This window comes from Pleurodeles waltl, chromosome 5, assembly GCF_031143425.1.
Source record: "Pleurodeles waltl isolate 20211129_DDA chromosome 5, aPleWal1.hap1.20221129, whole genome shotgun sequence".
Classification (NCBI taxonomy): Eukaryota; Metazoa; Chordata; class Amphibia; order Caudata; family Salamandridae; genus Pleurodeles; species Pleurodeles waltl.
Window position 1 is genome coordinate 1,877,319,552 of NC_090444.1, and position 23,493 is coordinate 1,877,343,044.

At 46.0% G+C, this 23,493-nt stretch overlaps 1 protein-coding gene across 1 annotated transcript in view; it reads right to left on the reverse strand.

The window, feature by feature from the left end:
• Nucleotides 1-2,336: 2,336 nt before the first annotated feature.
• The window catches only part of LOC138296921 (zinc finger protein 300-like), a 61,747-nt gene continuing 40,590 nt past the window's right edge, over nucleotides 2,337-23,493 (reverse strand). Inside the window, exon 2 of the mRNA XM_069236443.1 lies at nucleotides 2,337-5,491. Coding sequence (XP_069092544.1) covers nucleotides 4,038-4,943 — 906 coding nt within the window. The 5' untranslated portion in view covers nucleotides 4,944-5,491 and the 3' untranslated portion in view covers nucleotides 2,337-4,037. The remainder of the gene's footprint in view (nucleotides 5,492-23,493) is intronic.

Below are 23,493 nucleotides of genomic sequence, written 5' to 3' on the forward strand. Positions count from 1 at the left end.
GCGTTCCGGCTCAAGGAGGCCCTCAAAAAGGGAAGATTTGTGTTTGGTGGTGGTATCTCAACAGAACTGGTCAGCGAGCTCACCAGCAGTTGGTATGCTTTTCAGTGGCAACCTTTAAGGTGCCCTGTGGGTACATTTATTAATAAATCTATCACTGGAATCAGTCAGGGTTTATTAATATGTTTGATACCAAACATCCCTAGGTTCAGAGAATCCACCATGTAGCTGGGGAACTCGTAGTGCGCACTGTCCAGCACATGTATTTACAATGGCTTCCCTGTGTGCTTATTATGTCGAAGAATCGACCAAAAACTGCAGTAATCCGTTAAAGCCTGCATTTCAATAAATAATTATATTTTAAAATTAAAAAAAAAAAAAGATGCGTTCATAGCTCCAACATAGCTCCATGCACAAACAGGAAGTCATGCAGAACCAACTGTACAAAAAAAAATGCTGACTACATCAGCGAATTAACCATCATGCGTTGTGTGTAATCCAATGAAGAAAAATGTGCACAGAAATGAAGCCTGTTGTATGCAAAAAAGTGGAAAAGACTGAAAAGAGTTTCCCAAAGGGAAGGTTTAACAACAGAAAAATAAAACCAAGGTGACTAGAGAAAAGAAGAAAAAAAAAAAGACAGCTGTACGTATGTTTAAGTTATGAACCATCTTCCAGCAGGACTGCCTTCATAGCCTACAGTAGGCATCATTCTGCAGAGGGTCATCTTATGCTGCCCAATCACAGCCCCCAATGTCCACATGAAAATGCACAGCTATGGCTGAAAGTTACAAAGATTAAGAACAGTCCTGACTTTAATAGTAAAGGCTTCAATCCTACTCAAGGACCTCAAGCTAGGACTTTGGGTGATTCTCTCAGGAAGAAAAGGTTGAAAAACCGGAGGTCAAATTGACACAAAAACCATTGGTGTGCCAAGGAATATGTTGCTTGGAGCTTCCCAGAAGCGGACCCCATTAATTCAAAATGCGCAGTGGTTGCCCCATTATGTTAACATATACACCCAATAAGAAATGTATGTTCTCCCTTAACCAAGAATTACATACATTAGGCCAATACCAGACTTTTGCCAAGAATTATGTACAAGTGACATAACTGTCATTTTCACTCACACACATGCACTTTCTCTTACACACATGTATGCACACATACACAGTCACTTACAATACACTTAAAAGCATAGGCCTGCAAATATTATAGTAACATTTTATAAAGTGTTTTCCCACGGAGACCCTCTTTCAGCGTTGGCAGTTCTAGACACAGTTTCGTTGCTAGTTGATATAAGTGAAGTTGATGCAATGGGGTCCCAAATGTCTACACTGACGAGAAGTTTCTGTGGACCCTGAGTTTGAAGGATGGGTTGCTCCATAACCAGACGATTTGTAACCGCTCCTGAGCAACTGTTTACAATCTCAGCCAGAGTTCGCCCATTTTAGGACAGGAGCTTGTAGGAAATGGGTTTCCCTTTTTCTAGTGATCTTTGGTCACTAAAGAGGCCAGTGGTCACACAAATAATGCCTGGGGTATGCAGGGGAGAGCCCCGGGGGGTCGCCACTGCAATCCCTGGTGACCCCTAAATGATGTCCTTGGAAGCCTGTCCTCTGGGATATTGAGACTCTTGGAGACGGAGTCCGTGCGGTCAATCCACCATAGTTCGTTGTTCATCAGTTGGTCTGTGATGTTACAAGCTCTTGAATCTGGTGTCAATGGTTCAATCACCTGCCACTGGATCTCCTCTGCGGATGCTGTTGCTCATGGAAATGGGGGGCACCTGTCACACGACACTCGAAGTGGCTACGATGCTGCGGGATTTTTATCCACTGGGTCGCGAGTCCTATGTATGTTTTGTTGCAGGGACACCGCATGGCAGAGATCGCATTACACAAATTACAGTCAGTACGAGCATTGGTAACACAGCCTACAAAGCCCGAGCCGAACTCCAGTATGGCCCGGGGAGGGGGTGCTGGGTTCCAGCACTTCGCTGGAACGCGCCACCAGGTACCCTATTAAGTATACATGGGGTGCTCAACAATACTTCCATATACGTTTTTCAACTTAATTACCTTTTCAACAAAAGTGACCACAAACTTCGCCCTACATATTTCCACGTTTAGAAACAAGCCACAAATGTAAAAAAATAAATAAATAAATATGTATAATAATAAAAAAAAAAAAAGTACCATAAATATTTACAATGCATAACTGACCACACCTTTTTTTTTTCCCCCTCAGCCAGACGGGGCATAATATGTAAGTGAGAAGATGAGCATGATGATAAATGCAGTCACCACATATTTCAGACAATTAAAACGGACAACACATAAAACATCAGTTTTTATTAAAATACACATCAATAGAAAAACGAAAATATTTTCAATAAAAGGCACACCAGTTTTATTATGCACTTTCAAGATAATTTTATAAATCTGAGTTCAGAAGCAGGCTTATCTTGCATGCACTATATATAAAGACATACAGGGCTGCGCTTATGGTCTCCGCGGCACACTGCGCCAACACAGCATCTTTCTTTTACGCTTGTGTGGCGCAGGGTGCCAACTCATATTTACAAGGTCAAGCAAAACCACCTTCCGTGACCTTTCATGGCCTTGCAAAAATGGACCCCTTTCATGCATAACACTGCATGAAAAGGGCGTTCCCTGGGTGTTGCTGGAGGCGTCCCCTGTAACACCCATGAAACCCTAAGGAAACTGACGCATTCCCAGATTTACAGGGGTTGGAATGCGTCTCATTCCGATGCCACCTCAAGCTGGCATGAGAATGATGCAACGGGTAGAATCTTTATTTCTCCCCGATTTTTACTCCTTCTATGCAACACACATAGAAAGAGGAAATCACCTCTTCTAATTGTTTTTGTGGCAGAAAGGACACCTTCCAGCACAAAACATTCATCCCTGCAAAGCACACATCCTTCCACCATGGGGCAAGGGTGTCCGCGTTGGCCCTTGGGAACAAGTGGCACACCAGCACAGGGGGATAGGACAGAAATGTGTCATATCTTGTAGATACAGCGCATTTCTGTCCTTTCCCAGTGGCGCAAGGCACTTGCTGTGCTGCCCTGCGGCCCAGGCCTCATAAACGAGGCCCGTACTAACGAAACTTAGATTCATGTATAAAGACCCTGAAATCGATGTATACACATATTTTATTCCATAATTTAAAAAAACTTAACTAGTCGAGATGATTATAATGGTTTACACAATGTTTCAACTATGTGCTCTACTTGTAGTAATGTTCTAAATACTGTCATGCAGTACCAGCTTTTTGCAGCCATTAATCATGTCACCTCACAGGACGGCTTATCACCCTTATTCATTTAGTAGTGATGATGTCAAATTTCAGATTTGTCTGATCTTATCTGCCCGATACTAATTTTGCTGATCCATGCAACTTCATCAGAGAAGACACTAACTTCATGGATTTCCTTCTCTTGTAGGAAGTAATGTTCCATTAATTGTCACATTATCATTTATTAATCTATCAAAGGTAGCTAATACTAATTAATTTTATTTTATCTGTGACAGTTACATTCATTAGACTCCTAAATTACAGTTTTTTTTTCCAAAACTCCTTTTTTTAGCCGATCATAGTCAGAAGCCATTGGCAAAGTCAATAGGTCTACAATGGCAGCCAAATGGCATGACCTATTGGCTTTGCCAATGCTCGTTTTTAGAGTTGGCACACGTAATGTTAATTGATTGCACCTCATTAGTACCAGTTTAACACCCAAATATATCAATAAGCAACAGAAAGATGACATGCCCACCACTGTGCTGCAATCTCTGGCACTGCATTTTTAGTAACGTTTGACCAGTTTTAGTTAGATTTTTTGTGTGAAAATCTGCAGATTATGCATTAGATAATGAATTGTGGGACAAATCTAAAACTATGCAAAAAAATAAAATTAATTGCAGGGCTGCCCAATCACCATTCCAGTGGCCCTGCTTATCATCATATTCAGAAATTACACGGTTTCTCAATAGTAGAGTTTTGCCGACATCGCATCAGCTGTGCCCCGGAGGTGAAAACCTGCTATGGGTTTTCTTATGTTGTGACAGAGCGGACTGCTCTCTGAAAGCCTTTTCACATTCAGAACATTTATATGGTTTCTCGCCAGTATGTGTTCGAAGATGATCTGATAAAAAACGTTTTAGCTTGAAAGCTCGGCCACATTCAGAACACTTATATGGTTTCTCACCAGTGTGTGTTCGCTGATGAAGTGAAAAATAACTCTTTTGACTGAAAGCCTTGTCACATTCTGTACATTTATATGGTTTCTCACCAGTATGTGTTCGCTCATGTACTGATAACTGATGCTTTTTAATGAATGCTCTGTCACATTCAGAACATTTATATGGTTTCTCACCAGTATGTATTCGCTCATGCATTGATAAATGTTCCTTTTTGTTGAATGCCCTTTCACATTCAGAACATTTATGTGGCTTCTCACCAGTGTGTGTGTTCTGGTGTACCAATAGATGATTCCTTTGCCTGAAAGACTTGTCACATTCAGAACATTTAAATGGTTTCTCGCCAGTATGCGTTCTGTGATGAACTGATAAAAGCTGTTTTAGACTGAAAGCCTTGTCACATTCAGAACATTTAAATGGCTTCTCACCAGTATGTGTTCGCTGATGGATTGATAAAAGCTCTTTTAGTATGAAAGCTTTGTCACATTCAGAACATTTATATGGTTTCTCACCGGTATGCGTTCGCTGATGGATTAATAAACATTCCTTAATTTTGTATGCCTTGTCACACTCCGAACATTTATATGGCTTCTCATCAGTGTGAATTCTCTGATGGACTAGTAAACTGTACCTTACAGCAAAACCATTGTCACTTTCAGAACAGTTATTTGATTTTTCACCACTGTTATTTTTTAGGTGGTGAACTGCCGCTTCCTCCATTTTGGCTCACACCTTCAAATATTTATTTTCCATTCATAAAATCCTTGTTCAATTCATTGCATTTAGATCTTCTGTCATTAATTCCTCATTGATCAGTATTGTGATGTTCTGGTTAATATCTCTTTACGGTGAAAGTTTGGTCATTCAATAATGTATGCAGCAGGTTTCCTTTGCACTTCAGCTTACAGACTCAAGCTCCACTTCCTGCTACAGGGTTGGCATAAACATACAAATATCAGCTATTTTGTGAGCTCTCCCAGTGGGTGTCAGGAAGAGATTATTTGGATTGGAAGCTGTTCTTACCTTCATGAGAAACACACATGATCTTTGGTAAATTAAAGTCACCCATTTCAGATCCTGTTTTTTTAGCTCTCAGATTGGTATATGCACGATGGGGCTGTAGTTTCTGATGCCTGAGAAGCCTCTCCTTCGACCCTTCATATCACTGAAAGGGATTTCCTGGTGCAGCGTTTTCACATCCATTGGCACAGAGGACCTTCTTTACAGATATTTAATGTCCCTATTCACTTTTTCTGTGTTTCAATCACCTGTCAGAATGAAAAAGAAACCTGATATTAGTGTTGCATGAACAAAAAAAATAAAATCATAAACCATAATCTTGGACTATGGGCCTGATTTTGGATGATGGATGATGGATGGGCACTCTTGTCACAAACCTGACAGATATCTGGTCCATCTTATATGAGTGCATTAGGATTCAATGAAGTAGTAATAAGAAAGACAGGGTATCCATCATGTTTGTGATCGAATATCTGCCCATCAAACTCTAGATCAAGGGCTATGTTCTTATGTTAAGCAGTGACAATGAAAACCCACAGTGCTTCGTAAATGAACAGAAGACACAAAGCTCATCCTTCGCTTCCTCTCTGATTGCATGAATCACTGAGTATAAGAAAGAGTGATGCTTAGCACACCAGATTATGTTTTAGTTGTCACCCACTAGGGTCCGTGCCTTGCGCTTATATTCCAGAATACACAAAGCCATATGAAGAACTCTGCATTATTACAGAACTGAAAAGAAGCCCAAATCTGCCACCACATTGGACTACAAACTGAACCCCTGTCACAATGTGCTCTATCAGTCATTCTAGATACACACCAGCCCTCTTTTGCACATCGTGGCCAACACAAACACAACATCCACACACCAGCCATGTTTATCTATGCATTAAGGAAGGAGTGGAAGAGAGCATCTCAAATCATAGGAGTTTTGAAAAATGCAAGTGAGAGGGAGCTGCCCATGTACAATAGGCTCATGGGGAGGGGAGAGGGTGGAGAGGAGGAAAATGAATCTGCGGGAGATGTGATGTAAAGTGACCTGGGTGCCAGCTGATGAAGGGTTGAACACTCACCATAAACATCTGTACTATGCAGCCAAACAGGGTCCTCTACGCGTTTTCTTTTTTAAATTTATTTTTAAAGCAGATGTTACCAATGTCCCTATAATGGAGCCGTGAAGGAGAAATATTTCAAACCCTTTGTACTGAAGGGGTTGTGTGGAAGGAACCTCAAGCCTCCCTTAGGCAAGCCCCCTCTGGTCAGAGATTGGGAATGCACCTTGGAGGCTGACAGACCACCCTCAGGAGTCACTAGCATCCATGATGAGCAGACTCCTGCAAGCACAGAAATGAGTGAGGATGTAGCAAACGACTGCCCGCCTCCCTTCTACACTACCTGGCCTAAGTGATGGAAAAAGCTATAAATACACAGCTCTGCTACCACCTCATCTCACACAATGTTATCCGATCACCTCAACACATACGAGCTCCATGACAAGTCTCAATCAGGTTTCTGGCCAAACCACAGCACTGAGACTACCCTCATTGCAGCAACTTACGACATCAGGATAAATCCTAGACCATGGAGACAATGTAGTTCCCACTCTGATGCCTTTAAAAATGGTCTCCAGCTTCACCCTGATCAAAAGACTGCACAAGACAGGCATACATGAACCCAGACTCAACTGGATCTGTTTCTTACGCATTGGAAGGATACAAAGAGTCAACCTACCTCCCTACATACCTCATCTGCAGAGAACCCGCTCTCTACCCCCTTCTCCCAAACGATCACCCCTCAACCCAACATCTACATGACCCCACTGGCGGAACTCATTGGATCTTTCAACATCAACATACTTGCCTTCACAGATGAGACCCAGCTGAAACTCTCCCTGTAGGACAAGAACCCCACCACATGAAACAACTGCCACATTTATGACCACTGTAACCTCATGGATGCAAACAAACTGCCTCAAGCTCAACACGGACAAAAAAAAAACACTGAACTAGTGATCTTCAGAAAGAAAAATCCCCCAGGACTCTACTTGGCAGCCTACTAACCTCAGACCCCCACCAGCACCAAAGGAAGAAATTTGGGAATCATTCTAGGTGACAAGCTCGACATGACAGGTGAAGCAAAAACAGCGACCTCCTTAAACGAATTTCAAATGGCTTCCAGAAAACAGTCACTCAGGCCTTGATTACCAGCAGACTCTACTACAACGACACAGGAATCACTAAGAAGCTACAGAAGCAGCTCCAGACTATTCAAAACACTGCAACAAGTCCCATACGCAAACTACCTCATCGCACCTGTATCACCCCACACCACAGGGAACTACACTGGCTCCAAATCCTCAAATGCACCCAATTCAGACTGCTCACACACATACAAAGCACTACAGTGGGAATTCCTTCATTTAACCCTACCCCAAATCATGTAACAGGCTCCTACTCCACATCACAGCCTCCTCTTTGCTTCGAGCTCCTCAGAAGCTAAAAGCCTGGATCTTCAACTAATCCTCTCCAGGTGTCAGATGCCTGCTTCCTGTTAAAGCACCTGGATACCACTGTAGGAAAGTAGCATCTTTCTGTCATAGTTGCCTACACTTTTTGCCTGGTGTCAGTGTGTTTAGACTGTAGTACACTGGGATCCTGCTAACCAGGACCCCAGTGTCTGAGCTCTCTCCTATAAATCTGGTTATTTGTTAACGTTTACACCCTACAATTGGCATACTGGCACACCCATGTAAGTCCCTAGTATATGGTACTTAGGTACCCAGGGCATTGGTAACCTAGGGGTCTCACATGGACTGCAGCATGTATTATGCCACCCATGGTAGCCCATACAAACTCTTTGCAGGCTTGCCATTGCAACCTGCATGAAATGGTGCATGCACCTTTCACTTTAGACATAAGGCTTGCCTTATATCACGGTCACTGCCCTTGGGCACTGTAATTCTCCCTTCAGCCCAAGGTCAGGGTGAATGTTCCAGAGTGTGAGAGTACCCCTGCTTGAACAGAGGTACCCTTACAAACTCCAGATTCCATCTGCTGGGCTTTGTGAGTGCGTGTAAGCCATTTTATGGTATATAGTGGACACTGGTCAACATGAATGATCCAACTACATAATGGCTTCCCTGATCCTAGGCATGTTTGGTATCAAACAAGTTGAAATCGTGCAACTACACCGATTCCAGTGTTAGTTGCATTATACCATGGACTGGGGGGGGGTTCTTAAAAGATCCCCCAGTTCTGCTGGTACATGCATGCAGGGTCTGCATGCCAGTCTATGCTGCTGCCGACCATAGACACTGCTCTGCCCTCCTGCTGGTGAACATAACTTGAGAAGGCAGAACAAAGGATTTCCTGTAAGAGAGAGGTGTGATCACCTCTCCCTTTAAAATGAGTGTCCCTATGCTGGGGAGGGATGGCCTTTGAGCAACACCAGACTGCTCTGAAGGGCAGATTTGGTGCCCTCATTGCATAAGCCTGTTAGCACCAGTGCAGGAACCCCTGGTTCCCACTCTGGTGCATAGCCAGACAAAAGGACAGGGGAGTGACCATCCCCCTGTCCAACTGCTCCTCTTGGCAGCAGCATAAAGCTCTGCCAAGTGACAGGTTGATTCTGCCATCTTGAAAACAACATAGAGGAGCCTTGGAGCATCTGACTGGTTAGGCTAGGTAGATGTCGTCCTTGACCCCCCCTCTGATAGGTGGGTCACTGCAGATAGTGACCAACCCCTTTTAGGATTACTTAAGGGCTCCCCCATAGGAGAGTCCTCACATTTGTCGAGCAAGAATCTACAAGGAACTCTCTGCAAGAGATCTTCCACTCCTGGCCTCTGGAACAGCTGCTGGTCAGCTTTTGGAACTGAAACAAGACTACATCCAGTTGGGAGGGCTCTCACTACAACATTCTTTCTCCAACTGCTGCAAGATTCGTGCAACATCTGTGGCTGTGTATTCTCCAGGGTCACAAGGACTGTTTGCAACCAAGAAGCAAGAAGGAATCTCCCTTGGAGTTAAGGAGTCACTCCCCTGCATCTGCAGGAACCTCAAGATGACAACGACCGGCTGGAGGATCCTAATGTCCCATGGACATCAAAAGGCTCTGCAACACAGGTGGTGGTTCTGTGGTCGTCTCCATGTCCAAACTGTCTTCTGACCAACTTGGGAGACAGTGGGCTCTTGCTGCAGCCACTGGAATGGAACCCCCTGTGCACCACCCCTGTTCCTCTTGCCAAGGCTTCTTGACTTTTCCTCCAGGAGCGCTTCAGGCTCCAGGAAGCCCCAAGCCTCCACCACTCTGCAAATCCAACTTCAGCTTCCACTCTGCAGCTCCTGTGACGTAGGACTCCAGTTTCTTTTTTTGGTGCTGCTGAGGCCTCCCTGTGCCTGCTGCCAGTGGGTCACTCATGGGGGCTTCCCCCGACTCCAGCTACCTTTCCTTCCTGCTTAAGGCCTGCCATGACTCCCCTCCAACATTTGAGTCCCTAGGACCTTGCTAGTTTTCAAAAACCTACAGTCTTCCTTGCAACATCTATTTGCATTTGCCAAGGCTTGTTGGTGGCCCTGCTGGCCACTGACCCTCCTGCAATCTGGAAACTGAAGTGGGACAGCCTGTGGGCGACTGAAAGGATCGCCTGCATCCCCTGGACTCCACAGCTGGACTTCCCCCTTCACCATCCTGCAGGAACTTCACCTCTAGGAGGTTGGGCATTGTCTACCTGCACCACCCATACATCTCTAAGTGGTCTGGACACTGTCCCCTTGTTTTTTGGGTTCTTTACATCCAGAAACGACCTTTGGGTTCCACTGACCTGGTCCTCATGTCACGACAGCCGCTGGACAATCGAGGCTCCATTAAATCCAACAAACCTGTCTGGCATCATTTCACCCCTATGTACCCAGGCTCCCTGGTACAGGTACTCCAATCTTATAGGTATTCACAGGTGGGGTACTATTTAACCCTCTCTGTGCCAACTGGTTCCCTCGGGGTCCACTGGGAAGGGCCCATAATTAATAAAATCGCAACCGCAACGGTCATGTGTTAGCCTATGGTACATCCAGCTCCAAAATAACTCTGCACCCTGGCGATTGTCAGATTTCTGATACTTACCTCTGGTAATTCCTTACTCCCTTGGCCCTTGGGATTCTAACACACTTACCTTGGTTCAGCACCTCCATTCTTATACCACTCTTAGTATACGGTAACTCTTGAATACTACATGGCTAATTGTGATATTACAATATAATACAGCCCTACCCCCAAAAGGGTCCCAAGTATTTCTATCCTTTTCCTGCTTGTTGCCAAGTGTATATTTTGTGTGTAAATATCTCCAAGTGGAGCTATAGCAATGTTAGTGTAGTAGACGTATTGTAATAAAGAATACTTTATTTTTGCAACACCTGGTGTAGTTCCTTCTTGTGTGCCATCTCACTGTCTGACTACTGCGGCACTGCAAGTGCTTTACATTCCTCCTGGATACACTTTAGCTGCTCGTCTCAGCTACCTCTTGAGAGCTTTTGCTATCTGGACACCTGTTCACTATCACTAAGGGTTGCCTGGACTCATTATAGGGTGCCGCACCATAGATGTACACCGTAAACTGAGCCAGCCTCCGACAGCCATTACAGGTGATTAGTGCCTATAATACCTAGTGCGGTGCAGCAGTCTGGGGCGCTCCAGTAACAATTTATTTTTGAATGATAGAATACTACACAGTGTTTCACATTATTAACCCGGCCAACCAGTTCTGGGCAATACCAATTCTTAATCAAGGCGCTCAGGGGTTTAAGTGGGTTGCGCCTTTTACAAATAAGCCATAATTTATGATAAAGGTCTGGTTTACAGAAGAGTAAATGTACATACAGCCAACCCCTGGCAGTTTCAAGCATCTTCTCCAGTTCTGGTATCTTGTTGAGCATTATGTAACCATGGAATACTACATGGCTAATCATGACATTACAACATAATACAACCCCACCCCCTTCAATAAAAAAAATAATAAGTGCAATAAATATAATGAATAACAAATTCAACATCGAACGTCAAAAGTTCGACATCACTATCCCACAAAATTATCTATAACATACATAACTTGATGCAGATAGGGCAACTAATGTTCATGAAGTACCTATATGTCAAGTATCCCTTAATGCAGTTAAAACTCATCAAACTTCACTGGTTTTCATGTTACTCTACCCACAGGTATCTGAAGATTCTCTTGCCTACTTTCATTTTCCCACAATTTCGTATGCAAATGTGTACATTCCACCTTACCCAACTTAGATATCTTGCTAGTATTCCATTTCTTTCCATCTTTTAACCAGACATTATTTCCCTTCACCTTCTCAACTCTTAATGGATTTGACCATCTAGACAATGTACAATCTCGGAGTTCTCACCCAATCCCCTTCTTGAATTTTGGGAACATCTTTCCTTAAACTTCCATTATGTCTGGCTACATATTTATCCTGATACTCGTTTCTTACGTTTGTCATCATCCATTTATTCATTCTCTCCATCCAGGCAGGTGTAATCTTGGTGCATGCTTCCCTACCTCTTAGCAAACTAAACAGTGTTTTTTTAGTAGCTGTGCGTGGTGTGTTGTGATAACTCCATAACGTTTTATATCTCATTTTACAGTCTACTTACGATTCCATGGCCAACTGAATACACTCTTTTAAAACCCTACTAGAATATTACCGGAGACTGTTGCCATCAATGATGGATGCTCGTAGGTTATAGAAGAAGTAGGTCTATTAACTTAGTTGTTGGTTACAGTTACAGCCCCACCAGGAGCAGCATCCTGCCGCTCAGCCCTTCTCCCTCCAATTGTCCACTCATCTAAGCACAAACACCGTCAACATTCCAACATACAATGACCTCACTCGCTGGCAAATGGTAATAAAAAAAAAGGGGAGTACCACCCCATTGAAATAAACAGAACAGGTTAACAAACACTCTCTGTTTAACTTCAATACTCCAATGGGATGCAAGATGCGAAAACACAGTTAATCAATACATTCCACAAATTCCAAGTTTACAAATAACTCAAAACTTCCCTGCTCACCCAACAGAGAACACTAACTACTTGTTCCCCTCCACATCACGCATACTATAATAGGACCAGTCCTCTGCCTTGCACAACTCCACAGGACTAGAGTTTCTTCCACCTCTACTGCATTGGGGTGTAACCATGTACATCCATCACCATACACCTGAACAGAACCAGGGTCTCACCTACCCTAAACTGCATTGGGGTGTAAACACGTACCCACACCACTGTTCCCTTAAACAGAACCAGGATTTCACCTACCTTCTACTGCATTGGGATGTAACCACTTACACACACCCCCCCCCCCCCCCCTTAACATTGGGACTAAAACACTGCTCCCCCCCCACCCCCCCCCCCAACATCCTTCCTTAAACCTGAAGGAAGGATTGATCCATATCACTGGGGGGTACCCCCATTAACATTGGGCTTACCACACTGCCCCCACATTCTTAACCCCTTAGGAAGGATGGTCAAAAACACGATCCCAAATACAGATCAAGATACTAATATCACATTAAAATGTCACTCTGCACATGACTGTAGCATCCAACCTCAAATACTATGTCTCTACAATCAAGCATGGCTTTAAACTTCAGGCCAATATGCATATGCAAAATATGGTAAGCAAAATTTCATGTTAAAATAGCATTAGGGCTACCTCCTATGCATAACATACATGTCACAACTCAACTTTAAAGCATGTCAGTAACGGCATTACATTTCTCAATTCAATACAGCATTCAAAATTAATTTCAGCAGCAGCAAGCATTGTCAGCATAAACATAACATTACTCAATTCAACCCAACGCCTCTTTAAAATCCAGTATAGCAGTACTGAAAAATACACTCATGCAACGTATGGAATTGAGTAAAATGTACATGACATATCTGAAGTTAAATTATTCTGTGGAAAATATTCAAATACTGTAGGAAAGTACCATCATGCCTGGCATGTTACCCCATAATTCACTGTATATATGTTGTTTTAGTGTATGTGTCATTGGGACCCTGCCAGCCAGAGCCCCAGTGCTCATAAGTGTGCCCTGTATGTGTTACCTGTGTAGTGACTAACTGTCTCACTGAGGCTCTGCTAACCAGAAACTCAGTGGTTATGCTCTCTCATTTCTTTCAAATTGTCACTGACAGGCTAGTGACCAATTTTACCAATTTACATTGGCTTACTGGAACACCCTTATAATTCCCTTGTATATGGTACTGAGGTACCCAGGGTATTGGGGTTCCAGGAGATCCCTATGGGCTGCAGCATTTCTTTTGCCACCCATAGGGAGCTCTGACAATTCTTACACAGGCCTGCCACTGCAGCCTGAGTGAAATAAGGTCCACGTTATTTCACAGCCATTTTACACTGCACTTAAGTAACTTATAAGTCACCTATATGTCTAACCTTTACCTGGTAAAGGTTAGGTGCAAAGTTACTTAGTGTGAGGGCACCCTGGCACTAGCCAAGGTGCCCCCACATTGTTCAGGGCCAATTCCCCGGACTTTGTGAGTGCGGGGACACCATTACACGCGTGCACTACATATAGGTCACTACCTATATGTAGCTTCACAATGGTAACTCCGAATATGGCCATGTAACATGTCTATGATCATGGAATTGCCCCCTCTATGTCATCCTGGCATAGTTGGCACAATCCCATGATCCCAGTGGTCTGTAGCACAGACCCTGGTACTGCCAAACTGCCCTTCCTGGGGTTTCACTGCAGCTGCTGCTGCTGCCAACCCCTCAGACAGGCATCTGCCCTCCTGGGGTCCAGCCAGGCCTGGCCCAGGATGGCAGAACAAAGGACTTCCTCTGAGAGAGGGTGTTACACCCTCTCCCTTTGGAAAATGGTGTGAAGGCAGGGGGAGGGGTAGCCTCCCCCAGCCTCTGGAAATGCTTTCTTGGGCACAGATGTGCCCAATTCTGCATAAGCCAGTCTACACCGGTTCAGGGGACCCCTTAGCCCTGCTCTGGCGTGAAACTGGACAAAGGAAAGGGGAGTGACCACTCCCCTGACCTGCACCTCCCCTGGGAGGTGTCCAGAGCTCCTCCAGTGTGCTCCAGACCTCTGCCATCTTGGAAACAGAGGTGCTGCTGGCACACTGGACTGCTCTGAGTGGCCAGTGCCACCAGGTGACGTCAGAGACTCCTTCTGATAGGCTCCTTCAGGGGTTAGTAGCCTATCCTCTCTCCTAGGTAGCCAAACCCTCTTTTCTGGCTATTTAGGGTCTCTGTTTCAACTTTAGATAACGAATGCAAGAGCTCATCCGAGTTCCTCTGCATCTCTCTCTTCACCTTCTGCCAAGGAATCGACTGCCGACCGCGCTGGAAGCCTGCAAACCTGCAACATAGTAGCAAAGACGACTACTGCAACTCTGTAACGCTGATCCTGCTGCCTTCTCGACTGTTTTCCTGGTGGTGCATGCTGTGGGGGTAGTCTGCCTCCTCTCTGCACTAGAAGCTCTGAAGAAATCTCCCGTGGGTTGATGGAATCTTCCCCCTGCAACCGCAGGCACCAAAAAGCTGCATTACCGGTCCCTTGGGTCTCCTCTCAGCACGACGAGCGAGGTCCCTCGAATCCAGCAACTCTGTCCAAGTGACTCCCACAGTCCAGTGACTCTTCAGTCCAAGTTTGGTGGAGGTAAGTCCTTGCCTCACCTCGCTAGACTGCATTGCTGGGAACCGCGACTTTTGCAGCTACTCCGGCCCCTGTGCACTTCTGGCGGAAATCCTTTGTGCACAGCCAAGCCTGGGTCCACGGCACTCTAACCTGCATTGCACGACTTTCTAAGTTGTTCTCCGGCGACGTGGGACTCCTTTGTGCGACTTCGGGTGAGCACCGTTTCACGCATCCTCGTAGTGCCTGTTTCTGGCACTTCTCCGGGTGCTACCTGCTGCAAAGAGGGCTCCTTGTCTTGCTCGACGTCCCCTCTACCTCCTGGTCCAATTTGCGACCTCCTGGTCCCTCCTGGGCCCCAGCAGCATCCAAAAATGCTAACCGCACGATTTGCAGCTAGCAAGGCTTGTTGGCGTTCTTTCGGTGGGAAAACACTTCTGCACGGCTCTCCACGGCGAGAGGGATCCATCCACTAAAGGGGAAGTCTCTAGCCCTTTTCGTTCCTGCAGAAACCTCAGCTTCTTCTGTCCAGTAGAAGCTTCTTTGCACCCACAGCTGGGATTTCCTGGGCATATGCCCATCTCCGACTTGCTTGTGACTTTTGGACTTGGTCCCCTTGTTCCACAGGTACCCTAGATTGGAAATCCATCGTTGTTGCATTGTTGGTTTGTGTCTTTCCTGCATTATTCCTCTAACACGACTTCTTTGTCCTTAGGGGAACTTTAGTGCACTTTGCACTCACTTTTCAGGGTCTTGGGGTGGGCTATTTTTCTAACTCTCACTATTTTCTAATAGTCCCAGCGACCCTCTACAAGGTCACATAGGTTTGGGGTCCATTCGGGGTTCGCATTCCACTTTTGGAGTATATGGTTTGTGTTGCCCCTATCCCTATGTGTCCCCATTGCATCCTATTGTAACTATACATTGTTTGCACTGTTTTCTAAGACTATACTGCATATTTTTGGTATTGTGTACATATATCTTGTGTATATTTCCTATCCTCTCACTGAGGGTACACTCTGAGATACTTTGGCATATTGTCATAAAAATAAAGTACCTTTATTTTTAGTATGTATTGTGTTTTCTTATGATATTGTGCATATGACACTAAGTGGTACTGTAGTAGCTTCACACGTCTCCTAGTTCAGCCTAAGCTGCTCTGCTAAGCTACCATTATCTATCAGCCTAAGCTGCTAGACACCCTATACACTAATAAGGGATAACTGGGCCTGGTGCAAGGTGCAAGTACCCCTTGGTACTCACTACAAGCCAGTCCAGCCTCCTACACAGGCCACCTAGCAGGGCTGGTAATGATGTGAGTTCTCATCATAGTATAGAGGTTACTCCCTTAGGTCAGGTTGTTAGAGTAGCATCTGTTAGGGACAGGTCTCCCACTGTTCATTCACACCATTCTTCTGTGTCAAGGCATGCCCAACCCACCCACCCTGAAGACAGAGTGTTAGAAAGGGAACTCAATAGATTGAGAGTGGAAGAGTCCAGGCTGAAGCTGAAAAAGCAACAGCTGGATCTAGACAGGGAAGCATTTGACTTAGAAAAAGAAAGACAGAGGTTGGGGTTTGGACCCCATGGTGGCAGCAGCAGTATTACAAATAGTCATCCTGTAAAAGAGCATGATTTTAGGAATCTGCACAAGATAGTTCCCCCTTACAAGGAGGGGGATGACATTAACAAGTGGTTTGCTGCACTTGAGAAGGCCTGTGCTGTACAGGGGGTCCCTCAAAGGCAGTGGGCTGCTATCCTATGGCTATCTTTCAGTGGAAAGGGTAGGGATAGGCTCCTTACTGTTAAGGAAAGTGATGCCAATAATTTTACAGTTCTTAAGAATGTACTCCTAGACGGTTATGGCTTAACCACTGAACAGTACAGGATCAAGTTCAGAGAAACCAAAAAGGAGTCTTCACAAGACTAGGTAGACTTTGTTGACCATTCAGTGAAGGCCTTGGAGGGGTGGTTACATGGCAGTAAAGTTTCTGACTATGAAAGCCTGTATAACTTAATCCTGAGAGAGCATATTCTTAATAATTGTGTGTCTGATTTGTTGCACCAGTATCTAGGGCACTCAGATCTGACCTCTCCCCAAGAATTGGGAAAGAAGGCACACAAATGGGTCAGAACAAGAGTGAACAGAAAAGTTCATACAGGGGGTGACAAGGATGGCAAGAAGAAGGATGGTAAGTCTTCAGACAAGGGTGGGGCCAAATCTAAAAACAAGCATTTACAATGCATCGGGTCTCGCGTTTGCTCGTGTTAGAGCCGATCGCGTTGTAAACTCCTAACCCAACTTTTCACCTATCGGGCAAAAGTGCATTTATGCACGTAACCCGAAAAAGTGAAATCAAGTAGGTAAAGCGCTAAACTTCTGCCAAGCGAGATCGGGCTCGTAAATTAGTTTAAAAAAAGTCCACGAGCCCGATGGAAAACAGCGAGCCTCGCATGTTTTCTGTACTTGGTCGCTGCGCTTGAGGAGGGCTAGCCACCGGAAAAGGCATGCTATATGCGTGCCTTCGACTAATGAAAGCAAGCAGATTTAATTAGGGAAGCCCACGAACCAATAAAAAGCACTGACGTGAATTTGTCAGGGCTCGGAGCCCTTTTCTAAATACAAAAGAGTCTCCCTGCTATACGCATGCGCGAGCGCATGCAAAGCAGGCTCGACCCTAATGAGTCTTCACAAGGCCCACAAAAACACTCTGGTGGGGGTGGTGGGCCCAAATCCTCTTCAAATCAAGTAAAGAAACCATGGTGCTAGTTATGTAAAATAAAAGGCCATTGGACAACTGATCCCAGTTGTCCAAAGAAAAGCACCAAGCCTCCTACCACTACAACCCCTGCTGCTACACCTAGTGCCCCTAGTAATAGCAGTGGTGGTGGGAGCAAACCTACTAATAGCCAATCCAAGGGAGTAGCTGGGCTCACTTTTGGTAATTTAGTTGGGGTTGGTCTTGTTAGGGAGACCACAGAGGCTGTGTTAGTCTCTGAAGGTGCCACTGATTTGGCCACCTTGGTTGCTTGTCCCCTTAATATGGATAAGTACAAGCAACTTCCCCTAATAAATGGTGTTGAGGTTCAGGCCTACAGGGACACAGGTGCCAGTGTTACCATGGTAATAGAGAAACTGGTCCACCCTGAACAACACCTACTTGGTCACCAGTACCAAGTGACTGATGCTCATAACAACACTCTTAACCACCCCATGGCTGTTGTGAATCTCAACTGGGGGGAGGAGGGGGGTTACTGGTCCAAAGAAAGTTGTGGTTGCCTCAGATTTACCTGTAGACTGTCTACTAGGGAACGATTTAGAGACATCAGCTTGGGCAGAAGTGGAGTTGGAGGCTCATGCAGCAATGCTGGGCATTCCTGGGTATATTTCTGCTTTGACAAGGGCTCAGGCCAAAAAGCAAAAAGGACAGGGTGACTTGGATCCTGGAACAATGGACGAAGTGCTCCCTAAAGCTAGGGTTAGTAAAGGTAAAACACTACCTACTATCCCTCCCTCTACAGTGGATTCAACTTCTGAGGAAGAAGAATTTCCACCCTGTGCAGAACCTAAACCAGAGGAGCTGGAAGCAGACACTGCTGAGCTTTTGGGTGGAGGGGGGGCTGCCAGGGAGGAGCTGAGTGTGGCACAGCAGACCTGTCCCACACTAGAGGGTCTAAGACAGCAAGCTGTCAAACAGCAAAATGGGGATGTCAGTGAATCTCACAGAGTTTACTGGGAGGACAACCTCTTGTATACTGAGGCAAGGGACCCTAAACCTGGAGCAGCCAGGAGATTGCTCATTCCCTTGCAATACAGAGAGTTCCTCCTAACTCTAGCTCACGACATTCCCTTGGCTGGACATTTCGTACTAATGAAAACTTGGGACAGGCTCGTTCCCTTGTTTCATTGGCCAAGAATGTCAGAGGACACAAAATAATTTTTTAAGTTCTGTGTCACCTGTCAAGCCAGTGGCAAAACAGGTGGCACCCCAAAGGCACCCCTTATTCCACTGCCTGTGGTTGGAGTTCCTTTTGAAAGGGTAGGGGTTGACATAGTTGGCCCCCTTGACCCTCCTACTGATTCATGCAATAGGTTTATCTTGGTGGTAGTGGACCATGCCACCAGATATCCTGAAGCAATTCCTCTAAGGACCATTACAGCTCCTGCAGTGGCAAAGACCCTCCTGGGAATCTTTTCCAGGGTGGGCTTCCCTAAAGAGGTGGTATCAGACAGGGGAAGCAATGTTATGTCTGCTTACTTAAAGGCCACGTGGAAGGAATGTGGTGTGACATACAAGTTCACCACACCCTATCATCCACAAACAAATGGACTGGTTGAGAGGTTTAATAAAACTCTCAAAGGAATGATAATGGGACTCCCTGAAAAACTCCTGAGGAGATGGGATATCCTGTTACCTTGCCTCCTTTTTGCTTACAGGGAGGTACCCCAGAAGGGAGTGGGCTTCAGCCTCTTTGAACTCCTATTCAGACACCCTGTAAGAAGTCCTCTAACACTTGTTAAGGAGGGTTGGGCACAACCTTTAAAAGCTCCAAAGCAAGACATAGTGGACAATGTACTTGGCCTAAGATATAGAATGGCTGAGTACATGAAAAAGGCCAGTAAAAACCTGCATGCCAGCCAAGAGCTCCAAAAGCAATGGCATGACCAGAAGGCTGTTCTGATTCAGTACCAACCAGGGCAGAAAGTGTGGGTCTTGAAGCCTGTGGCCCCAAGAGCACTCCAAGACAAATGGAATGGACCCCACATTATTGTTGAAAAAAGGGAGAAGTCACCTACTTGGTTGACTTGGGCACTGCCAGGAGTCCCCTTAGGGTGCTCCATGTCAATCGCCTAAAACCCTACTATGACAGGGCTGATCGCACTCTGCTCATGGCAACAGATGAAGGACAGGAAGAAGAGAGTGACCCTCTCCCTGATCTCTTCTCTTCCACAGAACAAGATGCTCTAGTGGAAGGTGTAGTTTTGGCAGATTGTCTTACTGCTGAGCAGAAGGACCACTGCATAAATCTCCTGGGTCAGTTTTCTGAACTCTTTTCTACTGTGCTAGGCACCACTTCTTGGTATGAGCACACTATAGATACTGGAGACAGCTTGCCTGTCAAAAGTAAGATCTATAGGCAGCCTGACCATTTCAGGGACTGCATAAAACAAGAGGTTCAGAAAATGCTTGAACTGGGAGTGGTTGAGCACTCTGAAAGTCCATGGGCTTCTCCTGTGGTACTTGTACCAAAACCTCATTCCAAAGATGGAAAGAAGGAAATGAGATTTTGTGTAGATTACAGAGGTCTCAACCAGGTAACTAAAACTGATGCACACCCTATACCCAGGGCAGATGAGCTAATAGATACACTGGCATCTGCCAAGTATCTAAGCACCTTTGATTATTTGACTGCAGGGTATTGGCAGATCAAGTTATCAGAGGATGCTAAAGCAAAAACTGCATTTTCAACCATTGGAGGGCACTACCAATTCACAGTAATGCCTTTTGGTTTGAAAAATGCACCTGCCACTTTTCAGAGGTTGGTGAATACAGTCCTGCAAGGGTTGGAGGCTTTTAGTGCAGCATATCTAGATGATATAGCGGTCTTTAGCTCCACCTGGGATGATCACCTGGTCCACCTGTGGAAAGTTCTGGAGGCCCTGCAAAAGGCAGGCCTCACTATCAAGGCTCCAAAGTGCCAGATAGGGAGGGGGAAGTGGTTTATCTGGGACACCGTGTAGGTGGAGAACAGATTGCACCACTTCAGGGGAAAATCCAAACTATTATAGATTGGGTTCCCCCTATAACTCAGACTCAGGTGAGAGCCTTCTTAGGCCTCACTGGGTATTACAGGAGGTTCATAAAGAACTATGGCTCCATTGCAGCCCCTCTTAATGACCTCACTTCAAAGAAAATGCCTAAAAAGGTATTGTGGACAGCTAACTGTCAGAAAGCTTTTGAGGAGCTGAAGCAGGCCATGTGCTCTGCACCTGTCCTGAAAAGCCCCTGTTACTCCAAAAAATTAATTGTCCAAACTGATGCATCTGAATTAGGGGTAGGGGCAGTCTTATTACAACTTAATTCTGAGGGCCAGGATCAACCTGTTGCTTTTATCAGCAGGAGGTTGACCCCTAGAGAAAAGCGTTGGTCTGCCATAGAGAGGGAGGCCTTTGCTGTGGTCTGGGCACTGAAGAAGTTGAGGCCATACCTGTTTGGCACTCACTTCATTGTTCAAATAGACCACAAACCTCTACTTTGGCTAAAACAAATGAAAGGTGAAAACCCTAAATTGTTGAGGTGGTCCATATCCCTACAGGGAATGGACTATACAGTGGAACATAGACCTGGGAGTACCCACTCCAATGCAGATGGACTCTCCAGATATTTCCACTTAGACAATGAAGACTCATCAGGTCATGGCTAGGTTGGGGGGGGGGGGGGGGGGGGGGGGTGTAGGAAAGTACCATCTTGCCTGGCATGTTACCCCCATAATTCACTGTATATATGTTGTTTTAGTTGTATGTGTCACTGGGACCCTGCCAGCCAGGGCCCCAGTGCTCATAAATGTGCCCTGTATGCGTTACCTGTGTTATGACTAACTGTCTCACTGAGGCTCTGCTAACCAGAGCCTCAGTGGTTATGCTCTCTCTCTCTGCTTTCTAAATTGTCACTAACAGGCTAGTGACCAATTTCACCAATTCATATTGGCATACTGGAACACCCATATAATTCCCTAGTATATGGCACTGAGGTACCCAGGGTATTGGGGTTCCAGGAGATCCCTACGGGCTGCAGCATTTCTTTTGCCACCCATAGGGAGCTCTGACAATTCTTACGCAGGGCTGCCATTGCAGCCTGAGTGAAATAACGTCCACGTTATTTCACAGCCATTTACCACTGCACTTAAGTAACTTATAAGTCACCTATATGTCTAACCTTTACCTGGTAAAGGTTGGGTGCTAAGTTACTTAGTGTGTGGGCACCCTGGCACTAGCCAAGGTGCCCCCACATTGTTCAGGGCAAAATCCCCGGACTTTGTGAGTGCGGGGACACCATTACACACGTGCACTATACATATGTCACTACATATGTATAGCGTCACAATGGTAACTCCGAACATGGCCATGTAACATGTCTAAGATCATGGAATTGTCCCCCCCAATGCCATTCTGGCATTGGGGAGACAATTCCATGATCCCCCGAGTCTCTAGCACAGACCCGGGTACTGCCAAACTGCCTTTCCTGGGGTTTCACTGCAGCTGCTGCTACCAACCCCTCAGACAGGTTTCTGCCCTCCTTTGGTCCAGCCAGGCTTGGCCCAGGAAGGCAGAACAAAGGACTTCCTCAGAGAGAGAGTGTTACACCCTCTCCCTTTGGAAAAAGGTTTAAGGGATGGGGAGGAGTAGCCTCCCCAGCCTCCGGAAATGCTTTCATGGGCACAGATGGTGCCCATTTCTGCATAAGCCAGTCTACACGGGTTCAGGGATCCCCCAGCCCTGCCTGGCGCGAAACTGGACAAAGGAAAGGGGAGTGACCACTCCCCTGACCTGCAACTCCCCTGGGAGGTGCCCAGAGCTCCTCCAGTGTGCTCCAGACCTCTGCCATCTTGGAAACAGAGGTGCTGCTGGCACACTGGACTGCTCTGAGTGGCCAGTGCCAGCAGGTGACGTCAGAGACTCCTTCTGATAGGCTCTTACCTGTGTTGCTAGCCTATCCTCCTTCCTAGGTAGCCAAACCTTGTCTGGCTATTTAGGGTCTCTGCTTTGGGGAATTCTGTAGATAACGAATGCAAGAGCTCATCAGAGTTCCTCTGCATCTCTCTCTTCACCATCTGCGAAGGAATCGACCGCTGACTGCTCTGGAAGCCTGCAAAACTGCAACAAAGTAGCAAAGACGACTACTGCAACCTTGTAACACTGATCCTGCTGCCTTCTCAACTGTTTTCTTGGTGGTGCATGCTGTGGGGGTAGTCTGCCTCCTCTCTGCACTAGAAGCTCTGAAGAAATCTCCCGTGGGTCGACGGAATCTTCCCCCTGCAACCGCAGGCACCAAAAGACTGCATCACTGGTCATCTGGGTCCCCTCTCAGCATGACGAGCGTGGTCCCTGGAACTCATCAACTCTGTCCAAGTGACTCCCACAGTCCAGTGACTCTTCAGTCCAAGTTTGGTGGAGGTAAGTCCTTGCCTCCCCACGCTAGACTGCATTGGTGGGTACCGTGTGATTTGCAGCTGCTCCGGCTCCTGTGCACTCTTCCAGGATTTCCTTTGTGCACAGCCAAGCCTGGGTCCCCGACACTCTAACCTGCAGTGCACGACCTCCTGAGTTGTCCTCCGGCGTCGTGGGACCTTCTTTTGTGGCTTTGGGTGAGCTCCGGTTCACTCCTCTTCGTAGTGCCTGTTCCGGCACTTCTGCGGGTGCTGCTTGCTTCGGAGTGGGCTCCTTGTCTTGCTGTGCACCCCCTCTGTCTCCTCACGCAATTGGCGACATCCTGGTCCCTCCTGGGCCACAGCAGCATCCAAAAACCCTAACCGGGACCCTTGCAGCTAGCAAGGCTTGTTTGCG